The sequence below is a fragment of the Podarcis filfolensis genome (genome assembly GCF_964270895.1).
Source record: "Podarcis filfolensis genome assembly, chromosome: 5".
Taxonomy (NCBI): domain Eukaryota; kingdom Metazoa; phylum Chordata; class Lepidosauria; order Squamata; family Lacertidae; genus Podarcis; species Podarcis filfolensis.
Window position 1 is genome coordinate 52471730 of NC_139608.1, and position 21592 is coordinate 52493321.

General features: G+C 41.3%; 1 protein-coding gene across 3 annotated transcripts; it reads right to left on the reverse strand.

The window, feature by feature from the left end:
• Positions 1 to 520: 520 nt before the first annotated feature.
• RGS10 (regulator of G protein signaling 10) lies at positions 521 to 20986 on the reverse strand. 3 transcript variants are annotated; one of them, XM_083616758.1, is made up of 5 exons: positions 20773 to 20986; positions 11750 to 11868; positions 10598 to 10684; positions 10003 to 10146; positions 521 to 2634 (listed from the first exon to the last, which is right to left on the reverse strand). In XM_083616758.1, the coding sequence occupies exons 1-5, from the start codon at positions 20819 to 20821 to the stop codon at positions 2488 to 2490; spliced, it is 546 nt and encodes a 181-aa protein (XP_083472884.1). In that variant the 5' UTR covers positions 20822 to 20986; the 3' UTR covers positions 521 to 2487. The 3 variants fall into 3 exon arrangements, with proteins under 3 accessions (XP_083472884.1, XP_083472885.1, XP_083472886.1); XM_083616759.1 differs by lacking the exon at positions 20773 to 20986 and adding an exon at positions 18463 to 18578; XM_083616760.1 differs by lacking the exon at positions 10598 to 10684 and having other exon boundaries at positions 20773 to 20930.
• Positions 20987 to 21592: the final 606 nt, after the last annotated feature.

Here is a 21592-nt window from a genome sequence, read left to right on the forward strand (position 1 = left end):
CAATTATCATTTGTGTAGTGTATTGAAGCAGAGTACTGTACTAGAAATTGGATTTTGTCCATAATGTGCTTTATATCTCAGCAGCTGTTCTTTTAACATGCACACGTACATTCAAGCAGAATTTGATGAGCTTAAAATTGTTCCCTTATTTTAAAGCGGGATAAATGCTGCAAGACTGATTTAGGAAGAGAACAGGGAATGTGATGTCAGAAGTTCCAGTCAAATATCTCTGTGCATAGCTAGCCAGGCAATGCTTCTGCAAACCAGTGGAACCAATGGATTAGGCGCACACAGCAGCATGGGGAATACACTTCTAGAGCATAGCAGCATCTCTTTTCATGTACATCTGTTTGCATGGTGAGTTGCCAATCATTCTTAAATTCATGGGTGAAACTACTCACAGGTGAGTTATGCTGAATCCTTTGCTGGATAGTATGCTTCTTGGGATGTGAGACAGGAATTTATGGACACACAAAGAATAGGTTTGTAAGAAATAATTGAGTAAGGCATATTACACGGCATTTATTTATTGCATCTATATACTGCCAAGGCACCCAAGGCAGTTTACAATATAAAAAGTAATAAACCAAATAAATGTTATAATATATAAAAAAATCAGACTCCTCTTGGGCTGACTGATGGTCTCTTCACAGGAGTGAATGGTAGGTGGTCCCTTGCCTCTGTTTCCTCACTCCTGCCTTCCCACACAACACACAGGTCTTTCTTAAGCAGCCAAAAGGATGACAGCTGGTCCCTCCAAAGTTTATGGTACTATTTTTCTAACTGCAGACAAGCTGGTCGCAGGAGTTGCAAATTTTGAGGGGGGGGAAATCACACGTAGAGTGAAATCCAATATGAGCAGAGTCTGCAGCATGGTCCACATATCACATTAAGCTGCTGTTTAAAACTGAGCTATGGTTTAATGTGAATAAGCATCATGCTTGTGCATATAGCTCAAATGTTTCCACGATGCTCCTTTCCCCCCCAAAGTCAGTTATGTCACTTGAACCCAGGTTTGTGGATAGTTTCTATCTAAACAAACCATGAGCAGGAGCCAACGTCTCTCCTTGGCTTACAGCTTGTGTTTTGCTTGTGGGAAACAAACCAGGACAGGAGCACCTTGTGAGCAGCGTGTACCAACATTAACATTAATTCATGGCGTGGATCATTCACATTAAACCATAGCGTGCTTTAAACTATGATGTGATGTGATGTGCAGACTGGTTCCACAACTTGGAGAGGGGTTGTTTTGATTGCTAAGGGAGTGCGCTGCTGCAGAATATACAAACAAGTTTAGGACAAAAGCAGGTGAAAATAAAACCTGGTTAGAATGTCTGTACAAAAGAAAAGAAACAAATTTTGGCAACCGAGACAGAATTCCTTGGAACAAGTACACAAGGCTTAAAAGCTAGTTCATACTTGCTGTTGAGCTGGAAATAGACACTCACTGGGTGAGGCACTAGCTTTGCATTTCGTCTTTCTGGGTAGATTAATGCAGAAGGATGCTACTGGCCAGTCTCCAAGTCTAAGCGTACTTTGAATGCAGACAAAAGGTAATTTGTGGTCTAGGTTTGTTACAGCAGTAAGCTAGCTGTTGTTTGACAAAATTAGTAACACTCTTCTTGAAATTCAGTTAGGGAGTCTCAGTTTCAGAACAAAGAAGGGGGAGAAAAAGTAAGAACCCTGAACAATAAGGGTTCACAGGAGAAATAGGCAATCTTTCCCTAGCACAAATAGATTTAAAACCAAGCCACAGAAAACCCTACAAAAGCCATTCTGAAAGCAGCTTTTAGAGTGAATAGCATGTGTTGTATTACAAAGATAGAGAAAATTATTGTTTTTCAATTATTTTGATTAGTTCCAGGGAAAAAAAGGTAGGCATGGTTTTAAACTAATGCCTCAGAGGAATAGTCTCCTGCCTTTGTGCTTCCCTTAATAGAGGCTTCTCTATTCTTGTCAGTATCAGAAAAATATTTCAATTCATTTTCTTTTACTTTAGTTTAAGCAAAATTTAGGCAGAATTTGAACCCGCTCAAATAACAGTTAAAGCTTAAAAAGTGGAAAGTCTATTTACACAAGGCTCTAAGAGTGTTTTAAAAAACATGTATACTGCCTCTCCCTCATACTACCTGTGTTTTTAAACTTATCACAATTTTATGCTACATCCCCACTTAAAAAATAATAATGATTCACAAGGAACGGTATCAAAACCAGAAGGTAAAAATAACCGAGTTTTCTGTTCACAGATTACTCTTGAGTCCTTCAGTCCTTTTAGGGGTTTAGTATAACTGCCTTGGCCAAGGGTTTCGGTGGTAGCCATTATGCAAAAACAGTTATGTCATTCAAGCAACGAAGGTTAAGCATCACCTAACAGGGTTCTATGTTTTCCAAGCTTGAAATGCAGTTGTGTTAACCTCACAGACTAATCCTGAGAACTCATTTGGTTATTGTAGTCTCAGTGGGATCTACTGTTTGTTGTTGTTTCAGTCATGTGTTGTAAATTCTAGAAGCTCTTTTCGCTACAGTTTGAGCATCTGGTAAATTCTCTTCCTGTTCTTCGGTCTGCTTCAGCTTAAGAAACACTTCTGATTTCAAGAAGCGGCTGTAGCTGTCGTACTTCATGAGGCTGAAAATCTGAAGGGGGGGCAGGGAAAACAATCTAGATGAAACAAAGCCTTAAAACACATAAACTAAGAAAGTCGTACAACAGAGATCTTCAATGAGCCCCCAAACTGTTAGACCATAATTCAACATATTAAATGAAAAGAACAAATCTGTGTCAGCTGTACTATAAACTAAGGAGAATGTGTTGTTACTATTACCTCACAATAGCCATCCCAAATAAAATATGATCAGCTTTAGAATGTGTTGGGTAACTACATATCTTAAAAGTATGCAATAGGCAACCCCGTTTAAGGAAGTTTTTAAGGATTGGTACTTTTATTATGATTTTAGATATGTTGTAAGCCACCCAGAGTGGCTGGGGAAAGCCAGCCAGATAGGCAGGGTATAATAATAATAATAATAATAATAATAATAATAATAATAATAATTGCAATATCACATTTTAAAAAAATACATCTTGAGTACTATGTATGGCACAATATACTGCTATTCCTTTTTATAACAATCCAATTTAGCCATTGTCAGATAAATGACTGGAAACCACTCTGTTACGTTATGATTTGTCTTATGTAGAAAATATCCCACTGCTGAACTTAGCCAGAACAGCATATCCCCAAATGCAACCAAGTAACTACTGCAGAATCAAAAATAAAAATGACAGCTTTGTTTTACTAGTTTTTTTTTAAGTACAAGACTTCCTAAACACTGTTATTAAGTAAAGCCACTAATTCAAAGTGCTGATTTTGACCTACAAAGCCTTAAATGTCTCAGGACCACAATACCTCAAGTACCGCCTCTTCCCATATGAACCTACCTGGACCCTGAGATCATCTTCTGAGGCCCTTCTTCATGTGCCTCCTCATCAAGAGGTCTGGAGGGTGGCAACACAAGAATGGGCCTTCTCTGCAGTGGCTCCCCATCTGTGGAATGCTCTCCCCAGGGACGTTCGCCTGGCGCCTTCATTATACACCTTTTGGTGCCAGGCAAAAACGTTCCTTTTTAACCAGGCCTTTGGTTGATCTGATTGACATCCTATGCCCTTTTAAAATGTGGCTATTTGGGGGTGGGGGGTTATTGGGTTGTTGTTTTTATTTAGATTATATATATTGTGGTTTTATATTCTGATTTTGTTCTGTGAACTGTCCTGAGACCTCCAGGTATAGGGCGGTATATAAATTTAATAAATAAATAAATAAATTTTGGTTTGACTCAGTATACAGGTGTTATTTTATCCTAGATCACTCATTCAAAGTTCCATCTTGGCACAGCCTTCCTGACACCCTGTAGTGCAGTAAGCCAACTGGCTACTGCCAGACTTTGGAACTCCCTCCCTAGAGAAGCTAGACTGGCTCCCTCCTTGCTGTCCTTCCAATGGGTTTTTGGGAATGAGCTGCTTTTAATTAAAGGGCTGGTGCTCTACTGTTTATATTGTAATTATTTTATTGTCTAGTCAGGGGGAAAGGCAGGGTATAAATAAATATATATAACAGGGGCCAGCAAACTTTTTCAGCAGGGGGCCAGTCCACTGGGGGGGATACTATATTTGGGGGGGGTGAACGAATTCCTATGCCCCACAAATAACCCAGAGATGCATTTTAAATAAAAGGACACATTCTACTCATGTAAAAACACGCTGATTCCCAGACCGTCCGCGGGCCGGATTTAGAAGACGATTGGGCCGGATCCGGACCCTGGGTCTTAGTTTGCCTACCCATGATATATAATAACAACAACAACAAACAACAACTTATGAGCAACCAACAAAATTGCTGCAACCCACAGGTAAGTCTAACTTTGCCTGTTTCCAGACAGGTGGCTCCTAGTACTACCCAATCATTGTTACAAGTGAAATGGCCACTGACTTGCAATTAACTTGTCACACCATCAGGAGTACCGCGTGTGTTTTCTGTGTGCACATCCAGCTATATTTTGCCAAAACCTGCTGCTGTAAAAGGGAGCCACTGAAGCCCAGCACATATGCCCTACCTATCATGCTTGCCATTTTTGAGCTCCATAAACTTATTTAAAATCAGTCATTTATTTATCACTATCTTTTATTTTCTAATAAAAGACAGACATAACACTAATAACACCTTATTGTATTTTCTTGTTAAGATGCTGCAAAACTATACTACAAATGGTCTAGCAGCATCATATGGCCAGCTCAGACTGACAAACAAAATAGCAATACATCAAGGTTGCCAGGAACAGTATATTTCAGGAATGCTTTTAATTTTAAACTAATGAAAAAGACAGACACTCCTCTTCAGGAAGGGTCATTCCACCACCTCTTTCGGGGTACTGGGCATAAGTCCCTCATGTAGTGAGCTGTTAGCCAATATGGTTGTTGCAAGTGTCCTGCTCATGTCCCGAGGCTGCAATAACTGAAACTGATCCCACAGGCTGAAACTGCATGGTACTCCGGGGACCTCTTATGGCCTCAAGTTCAGCATGGATCTGAATGATTTTGCCCCCAAAGTGCTTCATCAATCTCTCACAGCAGCCTGCCGAATGGTCCACAGTTAATGATACCACCCAGGTCTGATGTAGTCGATGTACCACTGCATACAAAAATCTTTTTACTGAGAGAAATTTGCACTAAATGCTAAAGACTTTTCACAAGAATTCTCTTTTTTTAAAAAAAAAAAGGGGGGGAGAATGCAAATTGCTTCAGAAAAGTGGAGAACTGAATTTAAGATTGGAAAAGGAGGATCTGAGAGAAATGAAATAGTAATGGAAGTAGAATAGAAGCCTATATAATCCTCTAGCTGCAGAATAATCAGAGTAGTTGTGATGGATTTCATTGCAAAGTGCTTAGAGTCACTAAACTATTAAGGAATGTTTTGCATTCTCAACCCAAATTGGGAACAAAATCTCATATGCAGAAGTTTCAAAAAGTCTGTTTCTAAAACATCATATATATGGCTAGTGGACTGCAGGCTTTTTCTTCTCTTTTTTAGCCCACAGCTGCAGGAACTCAGCACAACTCAGCCATATTGCAACAACTTTTAAATTAAAATGTATCTTTTGTGTTTCAGCTACAACATCATGATTACCAGATAAGGAGCTTGGTGGTGCTGCTTATTTTCAAACCATTAAGATGCCTCGAAGCTGTAATTTAGTTTAAGCAAAAGGAAACATTTCTAATCTGCCACATTCAGTGACTTCCAAATAAAGGTATCATATTGAGGAACCAGAGTATTATATTATTGTTCAACAGTGTAACACTTTTTGCATACCACATTTAGTGATTGCCAAAAGAAGATATCATATTGACGGACTAGAGGATATTGTTGTTCATCATTGTTGCACATTTTGTATACAAAGTTCTTAAGATACATTGAGCAAAACACCAGGCAAACATGGTTGAATGTTGGTATTAGGGAAGGAAAGAGAGTGTTCAGCAGATCATATGATAGAGATCATATGATAGGGTTTGTGCAACAACAGATTCAGCTATGAAACCACATTTCTCAATGGTCATCTAATGTAACAAACTTCTGTACAAAGAAAACTATCACATCAAGACATGGATATAATGTTCAGGCCTCAAACCCCTCTCAACTAGGTAACTAGTTGGTCTACTACTATGAACTGCATATCTGTGATTTTGGGTTGTTGTGATAAAGACACAACTTATGCCATTTTTCAATTAAAAAGTATACAGTCTTCCCTAGAGACATTACCTCAGCCATTCCAATGATGAAGGGAGAAGTTTAGGCAGGAGGGGAGTTCCTTCCAGGGGTACTATATGTATAGCAGAAATAGCATGCACACTAGTACTCAAAACACACACAACTGAAAGCATTGGTAAAACTTTCAGCTTGTCAGTTTCATCAGGGAGCAGAGTTAATGGTGAAGGAAATGATTTCAGAGCATGACAGAAATATACCTGTGGGATTGCATCACAGTCTAGTTACAGGTCAGAGAAGGGCAGCATCTGAAATATGAGAGCAGTGGTGGGGATTTCTCCAGTACTAGTTGGAGGGGTGTGTGGTCACATTTAAAGCAGGGGGGGGGACATAACTTGTAAACAATGGATTCCTTGGTTTTTTTAAAAAAATGCACACAATTTTGGTGTTGGACTCTGTAACACAGCTTGGAAAAGGAATGATAATGTAACTGCAGCTTCTAATTGCCTTATTGACCTGAACAAATAATGTAATAAGGTAGCACTAAGAAATATGTTTGTTGATTATTTTTTAATGCTTTGAGCTCTGTGCTCTCTGATACTGTTAAAAATTGCTTTACAAAATTATATGTGATTGGGCATTGGTTTGTACCCACACCTCACGAAAGATACTTTATTGCATGGGGTTACTGTTGTGTACTAAGCTTGGATCCTAGAACAATAGGCAAGTAGGATCCTAGAATGCAACAACTGATGGCTTGTAGGAAAAGACCGATCAGGCTCCAGGAGGAAGTTAATCAGCCTATTAGGCTGGTAGGATCGTAGAATGCAACAACTGATTAGCCTGCAGGAAAAGACCAATCAGGCTCCAGGAGGGAAGCAGAATCAGCCAATCAGACGGGACTCATTGTGTAAATAATGTATGTAAAAGCCTGAGGTTTGGGGGGGGGGGGGCAATTCAATCACTGTTTTACAAGCTGCAATAAAGAGCATGAAATCACTACAGGACTCCAAGTATATTTCAATTACCTTTTTTAAAAAATGAAAGAAAGGAGACTTAAAAGGCAACTAGAATTCAAGCTGCCACAAACTAAGGATGTAATTCAAACTTTCTACCACCAACAGGGGGGCTCTGTGGAGCCACCAAGGCATCCAGCCCTCCCACTCACCATGGCAGCAAAAGGTGTGGCAGAAGGGGTGATGGGGCCCAATCCATATGTAATAGAATCAGGTCATAACACATATTGAGAATTGTTAATCAGTGGCTCTTCTGGCAGCCGTTAACACAACCTTTGCATTTCTAATAACCATCTAAATGAGCTTACAAAGAACTGCTACATTTTAAAATTTGGTGTTCTAAATTTAAAATGCTATCCTGCATTAGGACCCTCATGAAGGAAAGGAAGAGGCATGTGCGGGCCTGCATTATTCTTTTCTTCACTCTTTCATTTTTAATTATTTTACATATACACACACACACACACACACACACACACACACACGCAGCCTCTCACAGTTCAGGCTAACAGTTTGAAATGTTACAATTGGAAGTATTTGCTCAAATATGATTCGCTGGGGAATCAAGTTTAACATGCATGCCCTCCCCCATCTTTCTTTTTAGTGCAGAATCTCTCCTAGCTCAAATTAGCAAATAAAATTGGTCCCACTCACCCTTCAAATGATATATTTTTTTTCAGAGTGATGTGTCAGCTTCCTGTATCTTTGTGCCTTTAGAATTTGGACAATTGTACAAACAAACCTTAAAGCCTGCCTGAGCTCCATCTTATCAGTTCATTCACTTGAGTCAGAGAGAAGGGAAGTGACATAACTGGACCATGGAGAGGCAATCATCATGCTGTCCTTGGTGAGTTGTGTTGTGAATTGCTGGGAATTTAGTTTTCTAAACAGAGCTAATCAGGGCTAAAAATTTACTGCACTTGTCCAAGGCTCATGAGGTAGGCTGGATATCTTTACTGTTTTAACGTGATGAAATAAGATTGGGGGGGGGACACACTAAGTAAGCTTGAACAATAATATCTTTGCTTAATAAAATAAAGATATGGACGTGTATTTTGGCTGCATATATAACCCCTTCGTTCCTTCCCTTTGTGCAAGCAGCAAAACAAATTAGGAAGGCTTTATACTCTCTATAGCTTCCAAACAGGTAAACTGTGGCTAACAGCTTCGGAACAACTCAGGATATTATACCAACTTCAAACCATGGTTTAATATGCTATTTTGATGCTGTTAAGCCTAGACTTCCTGCGTTGTTCTTCAGCTTGCTTGAAGGAAGCAGTGAATGGCTGCAGCTCAGCCATAAGGCTCATTTGTATCTGGGCTTAGTAAGCTGAGATATGATTACCCAAATGCAGCCAATAAAAGCTGGTCCTTTGGTCCTAATAAATGGTTCATGAGAAATATGTTTATAACTCTCATAATTCATTATGTCAGATACTGGACACTATTCATAACCAGTATAAAGCAATATAAAGCACTGACTCTAAGCACCCTGCAGTATTTCTCTGTTGCTTTAAATGTAATGAGTGCCATTTGCCAGACCCTGCAAATGAAACAGATTTATGTAGATAAACAATATGAATGTTGCTAGGCATATAAGCCTATTTATTGCAATGCTAGGCATATTTACTTGGACGTTTATTTACCTCTGAGTAAATATGCTTAGGTTGGTGTTCTGAGCCTTGCTTTCCTCCCCAAGATTAATCTGTTCACAGAAACTGGTATGACTGTGAAACTGCAGCACAGCACAAAATATTTTTTCCTAGCACAAAATATACAAATTCAAGCTTTTTAAAACTAAAAAAAAAAATATTACACACAGATAAAGTCTCTGGTCCTCATGACTGAGAAAAAACAACCTAAAGAATCCTTTACCACTTTATGCATATGGGTAGAGAACATCTGATATCAGTGCTTTGGAATGAAGTTTCCCCCATAAGCATTAGTGAGATCTAGCACTTCCAACAAAACTAGGTAACTTTTATTATTCATTTATTTATTATTAAACTTATTAGTTTCTTTTTCCCCCCAAAGTAACTCAAATGTATAACAATGTATAAACAAGCAAGCACATACACTGAAGCCAGCATAAAACAAAACAGAGGAAAACTTAAAAGCAAATAATATTTTTTAAAGGCAGGATTAAAACGTCACACTCACTAAAGGAGGCCACAGGTAATAAAAAGCCAAAGGCCTGGCAGAAAAGAAATGTTTTTCCCTGGTACCTAAAGATATGTACTGATGTTGCCAGGTGAACCTCAGTGAGGAACCACCACTGAAATGGACCATTCTCATGTTGCCACTCTCTGGACCTCCTGTTGAGTTGCCACATGGAGAAGGGCCTCAAATGATGATTGCAGGGTCCGAGTTAGTTCATATAGGAAGAGGTGGCCTCCCCTGGGGTCCTGAGCCATTGCCAGTGTTCCAAATGCACTTTTTGACATATATCAGCTTCTGAGCCACAAAAATAATTCCAGAATCCCAAAGCCTCTGTCTTCCCACAGAAACTTTCAATAAAGTGCCTTTAAAAATGCTTGGCAAATTGTGTGGGGAAGATTAATCACTGTGGAGCTGCACCTACACCAGTGTTTCCCAAACTTGGGTCTCCAGCTGCTTTTTGGACTACAACTCCCATTATCCCTAGCTAGCAGGACCTTGTGTCTCTTTTAGCTCAGTGTTCTTGTTGGTAGCTAGACAGCCACCTAATCAGGGAAGTTTCTGAACCTTACCTGGTCTTGAAGTCTCTGAAACATTAGAGGGTGAGGTTTTTCCAATATTGACTCATCCAAACGGGATTGCCCTTCAACATTAACTTGAAAAGAAGCTTTACTTGACAGGAAAGTCATGTAAATTTCATTTGCCTTCACTTGCATCTGTAAACAGAAGGACACATATACTAAGCAAGCGTTTTATTTTTCATTATTGTACATCTGTAGGTTTGCTAAAGCAGGAGAAAGGGGAATAATGAATGTTACGCCAAGAAACCACAGTAACAAATGCATTTCAATATGCAGCAGAAGGAAATCCTACAGACTTTTTAGACATATATTAAGTAAAAAGAATTGAATATACTTCTTTGATCTTAAAAAGAATCAGAGAACGATAAGCTTTGTCATCCATAAAACTCTGTCCTCATCTGCAGTCATGTTTTTACCTCACCCCCAATGAGGTTATGTTGTTGTAAACACAAGAGAAGTAGGTCGTATTATTTTCTATGTATATTCACATGATTTTGAAGCATACCTGATAGCTTTGTAGGAAATGCATGCTATGCCTCAAGACTACAATGGAATCTTTCAGTCAAATTGGTTTCGAAGACAATACCTGTTTCTCATCTTTTATCTTCTTAAACTCTTCACATGCTAGCCAGAACAAAACATTTTCTTCACTAAATTCTTTCTTTAAAAACTCCTGAAGAAAAGAGCGAGCTGTTAGATAATAAAAAACCAGGTCATCATAACCTTGCTAGCCTCTCTTACTACAGGGTAAGTCCTTTAAAAGAGGCCCCGCGGATACAGAGTATACATGTTCCACAGGGCCTCTTTTAAAAGACTCACCTTGTATTATCTTAACTGGAAGGTCTGATGGAAGGGGTGGGCAACCTCAGGCCCAGGAGCCAAATGCAGCCCTCCAGGCTTCTCTATCTGGCCCTCATCACTCTCCACAGGCCAAACCCCCTCTCCCCATGCTGTATGCCTCAGTGGCTAGGCTCATGTTTTCGCCTGGCTGGAATGTGTCCTTGGACTATAATAACCCCTCTAGCTTGCATGGATGCGGAGATGGGCATGTAGAGATCTCTAATTTGAGCATGGCTGGACTGCAGTCTACTGACCAAAGGTAAGTCACATCTGTTGCCCCACTCTCAACTAGCGTGTGGCCCCTGAAAGGTTACCCGCAAAGGAACTCAGGCAGAAAAAAGGATTCCTGCCACAGCTTTAGAGACTGGAACTTGGCACTTCACACACCTCTTGTCAAACATGATGGAATCAGTCCAGAAAAAAGTTATCACCTTAACAATTTTTGCCAGTGATTCTCAAGTCTTTTATTCTCACTAAATTTTACTCAAGCCAACCTCAAAATCAATTATTATCTAAATTATTCAAAATGAAGTAATAAAACTTAATTCTACATTGCGTCTACACCGTATTGTTGGAAACAGTACTGAAGCATAAAGGTAAAGGACCCCTGACAGTTAAGTCCAGTCATGAACAACTCTGGGGTTGTGGCGCTCATCTCGCTTTACTGGCCGAGGGAGCCAACATTTGTCCACAGACAGTTTTTTCGGGTCATGTGGCCAGCATGACTAAGCCGCTTCTGGCAAAACCAGAGCAGCGCACGGAAATGCTGTTTGCGTCGCGGAGATTTGAACCGTTGATTTTCCAATCAGCAAGCCCTAGGCTCAGTGGTTTAGACCACAGTGCCACCCGCGTCCCCACCCCCCAAGCATATGTAGACGGTAGTAATTAAGATAGCAACCCTAAATCTCTTGACGCCTTCTGGATCCTCCAGTAAATTTTCTAGCGATGTCGCCCATCTCGTAGTGCCATTTAAACTTTGGTGGCTGCTGCTTGGCTTGCTGTCGCTGTCGTTTATTTCTGAAAAATTAGAAATAAAGTTGATTGAAATATATTTTTTCACATCTCTGCCCTCTCTTATAAGGGGCCAGCTTTGGGACTGTTTAACCAAAGTAACTGAAAGCTCATGCTGTGTGTGCATACATTTCAGTGCGGTGTCATTTAGCCCAGAATAGCCCACAGACCTCCGTGTTCAGGAGCAAAGGCTTCCTGATGCTCCCAAGCATCCTGGCTCAAGTCCTGCAAGATGCTGTAGCATCATAAGAACACAGAAAACCACCTTATACAAGATCAGATTATGCGTCCCTCTATCCCAGTATTGTCAGCTCTGACAAGCGACAGCTCTGTTGGGCTTTGGGCAGGGATCTTTTCCATCATCTGCTACCTGATGCTTTTCAGTGGAGATGCTAGGGACTGAACCTTATTCGTACATAATATGTGCTCTGCTGCTGAGTTATAACAGCCCTTCCCCAAAAGGAAGGTGAGAAAATGGCCCTGGACAGGCATAGACAAACTGGGAGGAAAGCACCTTTTCCGTTCTGCAGTTTTGAAGTTGCCATGTAAGCCAGTAATTTACAAGCAAGTTTAAAACAAAAAAACAAGCACTGCCATCTTATTAAGTTCATTCATTTCCTAACTGTACCACAAACTGTCTCCAAGCTCTGCTGCAAAACAGTGGAACTGTCAATGCTGCTATCTGCTTTACATCACACACACCGAACCTATGAGACAACGCTTGGTAAAATGCCAAGACCGTTTCCAAAATTAAGACCTTGAGACCCATGTAAAAGTGTGTGCTGGGGTGCGGGGAGGAAAGTGGCTTTGTTTTTTAGGGAAGGGGAAGGGAGGTGCAGCGTGCAGCTATAAGTTGCTTTAGTGAAAAGTTGGCTGGAATTACATAAAACTTTTTTTCATGCAGTTCCACAAATGAACATTTGGTTCCCTCCCTTTAGATGTGTTGGGGGGGGGAGGGTTTTGAGGTGTAATGGGATTTTCAGATAGGTGTGATTGACAGTAATCACTACACTTTATTTCTGTAGTCTACATCTGTACTGCTGTAGTCTGTAGGGATTCCGTCTCTCTCTCTCTCTCTCTCTCTCTCTCTCTCTCTCTCGGCATCCCATCATGTTGAGTGGATGTCTTGAGTGTACTTGCCAATAGGGACGAGGCAGCCTACTGCTAAAGTGCCTTTCCACTCTCTAAAATGAGAATCTCTTTGTTGCTGGTTACTGGTTCAATGGAAAAAGTTCTGCATAGGTACACAACTCAAATCAAGATCAAACCAGACATGACACAGGAAATCTGCCTGCCCGCTGAACTAGACAGTAGTGTGCTTGATGGACAAAACAGTGCTGTTTGTTTTAAGGCAGCCTCCTGTGATTCTAAGGCCTCGTATTCACTCTCAGGCATCTCAAGTAGCAAGGCTAGGTGGGGAAATTCTGCCTGAGACCCTGGAAACAGGGTGACAGTGGTCAAGTCAGGCTTATAGTCTGATCATATCATGCAACTTCATTTGTTATTCCGTTTATGGGAAAAGGCATAGTGCTCTACAGGGTGCCAGCTACTCAACCAACAAACTTTGCTATCAAAGAGTTGTAGAGTTGTAGAGTTGGAAGGGACCAATCTAATCCAATCCCTTTCAATGCAGGAATATTTTACCCAGCATGGATCTCAGCATGACCCTGAGATCAAGAATCTTGTGCTCTACCAACTGAGCTATCCCAACTGAATTATTTGCCAAATTTTTCTTATTACCTGCTATGCTGTAACAGCAATCTGACATGGAAAAATAAAGCAGACTAAAGTTTTTTCCTGTTGCTTTACTTGCATGCTAGAAAAGGCTTCCCAAGCCACATTTCTTCATGGCATACTGCTGCTAAAGGGACAGGAAAAGGAGTCCCCCCCAAGGTGGCAATGATATGAATTACCTTAGTTCTCAGAACACCAGAGAATGAAGAACAGCAATTGCTGGTTAGCACTGAAGACTTGGGATATACATAACCATGTGGAGACTTGACAGTCAGATATAAACTACTCTGCACTGACTCCAGTACTGTCTGGAAGTTATCCACTTGTAAGGAGAGACTTGTCTGCATTCCCAAAATATAATAATTTATTTCTTAAAACTAGCTTCTGTTTTTGGCAGAATATTCATATGTGAGCAAACATTTTTACTGCCCTAGCACTGGATATGGCATAAGTCGCATTAGAGAAGAATAAATTCCTTCAACAAGAGCTCACCTCCCTTTATTCATACATTACATTTCCTAAAGCCATGAATTTGGGCAGCAATCAAATGGTGAAGCTGAGGAAGGAGAAAGTAGATGCAAATTTATTTATTTATTTGTTCACTACACATTTTTAAAATTCCCGGTTTGCACATTTTTATTTGATTTGATCATTTAATTTCTATACCACCTAATATATTAAAAATATATCTAAGAGGTGTACAGAAAACTGAAGCAACAACGGACAACTTAAACAAAACGTTACAAAAATATAACATTTAAAAAGGTTACATTAATACAAAGTTACTAATATATATACAGTGGTACCTCAGGTTAAGTACTTAATTCGTTCCAGAGGTCCGTTCTTAACCTGAAGCACCACTTTAGCTAATGGGGGCTCCTGCTGCCGCCGCGCCACAGGAGCACAATTTCTGTTCTCATTCCGAAGCAAAGTTCTTAATCCGAGGTAATATTTCTGAGTTAGTGGAGTCTGTAACCTGAAACGTATGTAACCTGAAGCGTATGTAACCTGAGGTACCACTGTATAAATAAATTTTAAGTTCATTTTCCCTCTGACACACTCTTCCTCTCAGCCTCCGGGTTCTCACCCAGGGTCCAAACAAACTTTCAGCTCACCCACAAAAGTCTCACAATGAGAAGAGTTTCTGGAACCAGCGGACATTGCCCTAGCCTCTCACTCCAGACCTGCTCTTTATGGGCAGGACCAAGGTGTATGGTACTTCCTCAGGCTGCCCACAGCTGTGTCCCGTTCAGCTGTACACTCCACACCAGTTCCAGGTGGAGCAGGTTTGTTGAGTTTCCCAGGGGTCCAAAGGATGGGGAAAGGGCCCCCTCCACACCCAGCTCTTTCTTCACCCTCTGTACCCTCTCCTCCTCCAGCTGCCCTGTAGTTCATATTTTCCTGCATTTTTTCCTCTATTCTTGACAAGTGAACATCCCCTGCAGTAGTTGCTGCAGCTTGCTGAATCTCACATGCACAACTAATACCCTATATTGCTCTCTCATATTTATTAAATTATTTGTTTGTTTCACGAGATTGATGATGATGCTCGGTTGTAATAAAACCTCAGCAAAAAGAATAAAACAACAGAATTATCAGTAAAAGAAAGGTTTAAAGCAACTATTTTAAATATTTTTTAAAAAATTAAAATCAACAAGAAGCTAAAAACCAGATTAAAGCACATGTCAACATTCTACATGTCCTTATGGGCTTGCCTAAAAAAACTGTTTTCAGCAGGTGCTGAGAAGAGTAGAGTGAAGTTGCTGGCCTCATGTCACCAGGCAGGAAGTTCTGAAGTTTGGGTGCTGCTACACTAAAGGTTCGATCTCTAACAAATGCAAAACAAGTAATATGTGTCACAGTGCCAGTTCCTTTTACATCTTGATTTCAAAGAGCTCTTCCCACCTTACAGGTCACTCAGTGTACTTCATGGCTGAGTGGGGATTTGAATGTGGGTCCGTCTGTCCCCAGTCACAATCTGTCACAATAGTCACTACACCAAGGTAACAATAGACAATAACCAGGATATTATGGTCAAAACTTTTATGAACCTCTTTGAGTATGAGGAGACGGCAAAGAAATTATAATGAGTGTTTTTCAAGTCCTGTTGGTTGCTCAAGTCCTTGATTTTTTAAATGCTTATAGAAAGCTGCTGTAGACTATACATAGATGAGGCTGATTAATTATTCCTTTTATCATTACAGTACACAGAAGAAAGGGTCTAATGTGCTGAGGAAGCTATTCAGTTCAGGGAAGGTATTAACCTTTTTACTGAGCTTAGCAAAAAAATATCTGCAAATGCAGGATTATTGTGCGTGAACATTACGTGTTTTTCCCACCAAAGAAAAAAATGATATTGGCACATTGTGAGAAGGTGGAGAGGTGGCTGTACCTAGACATATTTTCCTTCTCCCTCCCTCCATTCCTCTCCCATGATCCCTAGCTAGCAGAACCAGTGGTCAAAGATGATGGGAGTTGTGGTCAGGGATTATGGGATCTTCAGTCCAACAATGTCTGGGGATGCAAAGTGTTGGACAAGGATCTGGAAGATCAGGGTTCAAACCTTCACCCAGTCACGAAGCTCGCTGGGTGACTTTGGGCCAGCCACCAGCTCTCTGCCTAACCACTCACAGGGTTGTTAGGAGGATAAAATGAGGCAGGGGACAACCCATATAATGCAACCTTGTGTTCCTTGAAGTAAAGGAGGGGTATAAAATTAATAATGCTAACAAACCACAAAGCACAGCTTCTCCCATCCCTGCAGTATAGTGCCAGAAAGGTCATTAAGTTAATGAGACAGCTTTTTAAGGTATAGAAGTTCTCAGGGCCTAAACATAATGCTAAATTCAGATGAATACATCTACTCTGGGCAAAAACAAAACAGATTTCATAGGAACAGACTACAGGAATATATGTAGTTGCTTTGAGATTGTGCTCAAAGTTTCTCTCATTTTAGATGACAGATAGCGGATCAAAGTACTCCTTTAAGATTTGATTATTTCCTTTGTTTGGCTATTAAAGAGTTACTGAATGCCAAGAATAATGATATGTGGAAGTGCTTCATATTTTCATTTAGATTCAGCTTTTGATCTTCTGATGGGAGGGCTTACTTGCTTTAGTTGATGTATCTCAGGAAGCTGTTTATTCTTTTTTTGGAAGCTGATTAGTAGGAAAAATTGACCCAGCAGCAACGACTGTTGGAATGAATCGTTTGCTAGATCTGCCTTTGTTTGTTTTGTCCTTTACTAGAATGGCAGATGGTGGGTTTTTAATTGAGCTCTTACCCTACTAAATATTAATTGTAAAAAAATATATTTCTTCCTTGAAATCTGAAGAAAAAATAGCAGATTATCTAACAAAAAGTTGCATTAGAACATTCTCTGGTTACAGGATACTAACTGTAAAAATTATTTTCTTCCTCTAAAAATGCAAATTAGATGGCAAACTATCTAATACAATCAAAACAAAAAAATATTTTTTTCCTTCCAGTAGCACCTTAAAGACCAACTAAGTTAGTTCTTGGTATGAGCTTTCGTGTGCATGCACACTTCTTCAATGCATGCACACTTCTTCAAATATCTAATACAATGTTTCACTAAAACTTTCACTGGTTACAGAAAACAACTATCCTGTTGTTGTTGCTGTTGCTGTTGCCAACAACTCACAAATCTAATTGTTATGATGCTCCGAGTAGGAAAGGGAAAGGGAAAAAAAGATTCACTACTTGGAACTTATGCAGAACAAATCTACACATATTTAATAAGAAGTTAGCCACATAGATATAAATGCTACTTACTCCCTACTTACTTAGTTTAACTAGATCGGGTCACTGTGTTTTAGATTTGCCTTGTATTTTACTACATAAATATTATGGCAACAGACCACTGCCTGCAGCGGGAAAGCTGTGCACGCATCTTATCCACCCTTCCAGCCCTCTCCTCCTTTTTCTAGTCAATTACATGACATATGGGGGACTGGATGGGGATATGGGATGTACATACAGACTTCCCATTCCCCATAATGACCCATTGTCCACTCACACATGCAACTGCGTAATCCTCTTTTGAGCCCTATGGAGAAACCTCTACACATGGGCTCCATGTCTGTGCAAAAAATAATTACACTCAAAGGGTTGAAAAAACATAGTTCAATATGTTTGTATGATTAGGATCCCATCCAGTAAACATATGACGGCTGAGAAACCTTAGCCTGTTTATGCCTTTCTTCTTGACTACAAAATGATAATCAAGAACATGAATGCACATTACACAAGTACAGTTTCTTATCTTAAATGTGAGAATACAAGCATCCAGGACAGGATTGTCAAAAGTATTTGTGCACCTGACACAAGTTAAAACAGGTGGTATTCATAACTGAGCTCACTTGTCTAACTATAACTCAAAGGGATTTTGTCTCTATTTAGCCAGTACAATTGCAGGTCATCCCATTAAGTTCAATGGTGCTTGCTTCCATGTAAGTGTGCACAGTGTGCATAGTGTGGTTGCGATAATCAGCACACATTATCTAGATGTAAATCTCACTGATATCTGCTAGACTGTCTTCTTCAAAGTAGAAGCTGGTGTAAGCCATAGAACTTAACAAAGTGAATACAGAACTTCATAAAGTTCTATCAGCTATTTAAAGCTGGCTCTTAAATTATCTTTTCTCATTACTTACATCTCTGCCCCCCCCAAAAGAATAAGCTGAAAAGCAAGCAAATAGGCAAACAGTTAATGTTAATGACAATAAGCAGCTTTCTCTAAGATAATAATAATACCCTTTCCTTTGCAAACTTCAGCTTGGAATTAATAACCCATGGTGAAAATCATTCATAGCAGCACAACTAAAGAGGTAAATTCCTCTTACTTTCCATGTAGATAATAATCACTTGAGACGTTCCAATGCCTATTTTCTTCTAGGAGCTGTTGTTTCTAAAGGACATTTCAGCTACAGTAGCTTGTGCTTTGAATGTCTGGGTTTGCTCAAATTACAAGCCCAAACATCCTCTTTTGAATCACTGGTTTCCACTTTTAACTATGAGGAAGGAAACCTAAAAGACATTCTGCACATGTAGCATATTTGGGAGCCTTCTCAAGGAACATTTCATGTTTTTAAAACTTTTTTTTTAAAAAAGCTAGGTTTAAAGCTAGGTTTTCTCACAAAGCAGAACTCAAATATTATAATACTACACATTTCAACCCCAATTTCTCAGAATGCTTTGGTTTGGTTTGCTCTTTGCAGCCCAACTATTCATACAGACTATTGGGTTAAGATATATTAATCAGAATTTTTCAAATCAATGAAATTATAGGGGGGGGCAATCTATTTTCAAAGCAAATAAAAAAAACTAATTGGACATCAAACTTCAAGATATTAGTAAACTGGAAAAAGATTCAGGGAATAGCAACAAGTCGGAATGATTTGGAAGTATTTGGAACATATTGGGAACATATGAGAAAAAACAGAATACAGCATTTAAAAGCTGCTGTGAGGAAGTTGGAATTCATGAAGAGCAAGAATGGATTTAAGATCCTAACCCAAAGACATTACTAGAAAGTGTCCTGTTTCTGTACGAGTTTCAGATGAATGCATCTAGAATTGTAATACTGAGTTTAGGCTGAATATTTGGGGAAACTCCTTTCAAATTGTAAGAAAAACAAATCAGTGGACTTCATGCCTCATATGAGCAATAAATCAGTCAGCATTGTCAAAAGAAGAGTTTAAAAAGAACCGGACAAGCATCAATCAGCAATGTACAAACTAAGGCATTTCATGCTTATGGTCAGGGGGCTTAAACCAGATGACTTGGGGGAACTTCCACACCCCCTTCTACTTTTGCAAGTTATAGTTTTCTGTTAATACTGTGTACAACCGGGGGTTTAAATCCAAGGCAAGTTATTTGGGTCTGCCTATCCTCAAAAACTTTAAAATCTGATTAGAAACAATGCAGAAAAGCATTCTTAAACAGGAACTCTAAAACAGAACCACTCTGTTCTACAGTGTAAAAGAAGAAGAAGAGGGGACCATTCAAATCTTTTTTGGTAATTAGGATCTGCACTTCGTAATCCCAAACTAAAACTTTCACCATCGATACTTTTAAAGACAATGTTTATTATTTCATCTTACCATAGTCAGATTTAAGATGGCAGGAAATAAAGTATTGCATTTTAGGGAGCTGCTCAAAGGAGACAGGTTTAAACATTTTGCAACAAGCTGGATTTCTCTGCATTTTTTTGGTAAGGCAATGTTTTCCATTATGTCCTAAACTTAATGAATAAGCTTGTGAGAGTTTATTTTTGAGAGACTGAAGCAGGGCTTGCTCATTGTGACATCCATCCCTCCTTCCCTAAATACGTTCTTATTTCCAAGTTCTCTTTCTGCCTCCAGTGGAAGTCCAGGTCAGCTGACTCAAGCTGACTTGGGTCTCTTCTTGTTATTCACCGCTGAACGTATGAGACGCATTTTCCCTTGGAAGGGACGTGCAGACCAGTGGCATCGGGCGCCACCTTGTTCTCCTGGGTGCCGGGCTCCTTTCGAAGCTCCTCGGTGGCTCCAGAAGTAACAGCAGCGGGAGCGAAGCCAGCCCGTCGTCTGACTCACAAGAGCCGGCGGGCGGGCGGGCGCATCTGCACGCCAAAGTGGCGCTTCTTCCACCTCCCATTTCCAGATGCCCCGCTCTTCAGACGGGTCCTGACAACCCCGCTCCTCGGCCAACAGGGGCGAGAAACGAAGGTTCGCTTCCTCCCTCGCTTTTCCTCTTTTAACACGAATCCGCCTGCCTGGCGACCGCTAGCCAGACAGCCCAAACCCCAGCGGCGCGCCTTCCTCTTTCGGCTGCACGCTTCCTCGGGCTGCTGCCCTCCTCCTCCTCCTCCTTCTCTCTTCTTCTTTTACTTGGCGGAAAGTTACCCTCCTCCGGCTGCCTTTCTCGAGGCCGAGAAGCAAAACGCACAGCGAGCGGCTTCCTCCCGTGAGGGAAAGAGCCGCCAAACTGGAGCAGCCCCCTCAGAAAAGCGGGGCGACGGCGGCAGCAGCAGTCCCGCCCCCTCCCTCGCGAGGCTCAGGGCGGGCACGCGGCGCTTCTGCCCCCTCGCGCTCCGCGGCCGCCCTGGGCTCGACCCCCCTTGCTCTCCGCGGCGCGAAAGCAGCTGCGCGCGTGGGAGAGAGAGACCTTACCTGACGGGGGCCGCTTCCTGCTGAGCCTGCTCACCGCGCGGGTGAACATCTCTCGCCGGCCGTGGCAGCGCCGCGGCGAGGAGGAGCCCGGGGGGCGGGCGCCACGTCCAGGAGGAGGAGGAGGCGCTGGCGCTCTCCCTCTCTCGGCTAGCGCTCGCCCGGCCTCCCTGGGAGGCGCCTCGTGCAGCTCCTTGCGCGCTCTGCTTGACGGCGCGCGTCACGTCAGCTCTTGTCTCGGCGGCGAATGGGGAGCGCGCGCGGGGGGGGGGGTGTACAGCCTCGAGCTACAGCTGCGCCTCGCCTTTCTTTTGGCGGGAAGGAGGAGCGGGCCACTAGCTAGGCGCGCTCCTAGGCCCCGCTTCTCCGCAAAGATCCTCGTGCGCTAAGGCCCCTTCGACAGAATCATAGAGTCGGGAGAGATCCTGAAGGTCATCTCGTCCAGGGCCCCCTGCAACGCAGGGATCATTATGCGCAGGGATCTAACCAACGGGGCTGTCCCGACTATACCTGCAGCTTCAGTTTTATCAAGGCAATAGAATCCCCCTTGGGAGTAGCTCTCGTGGAAAGCTTCCTTCCCATGTTGTGCAATTGTAAAGGGTTCATGGGGAGGCCATGAGCAAGACTGGCGCATCGATAGCAGCCGCAGCATTTGGGACTTGTGTGTTTTCTGCCCAAAGCATGCATCCTTCAACAGTCCCAAGAGCATATTTGAGGTGTGCAGCCTCCTTCTCCCAGTGCACGTTTCTTCAGAAGGAGCATGGCCTTCAGAGAGGTTTATATTCTCAAGTACTGCTGGGCTGCATAGCCTTAGGGGGCAAAA

Coding starts and splice junctions, on each gene's coding strand:
- RGS10 (XM_083616758.1), bottom strand. CDS start 20,821: ATGTTCACCCGCGCGGTGAGCAGGCTCAGCAGGAAGCGGCCCCCGTCA. Junction 11,869..20,772: donor CAGGAAGCGGCCCCCGTCAG/GTAAGGTCTCTC, acceptor CTAATTTTTCAG/AAATAAACGACAGCGACAGC. Junction 2,635..10,002: donor TTCAGAGACTTCAAGACCAG/GTAAGGTTCAGA, acceptor CCCCCCCTTCAG/ATTTTCAGCCTCATGAAGTA.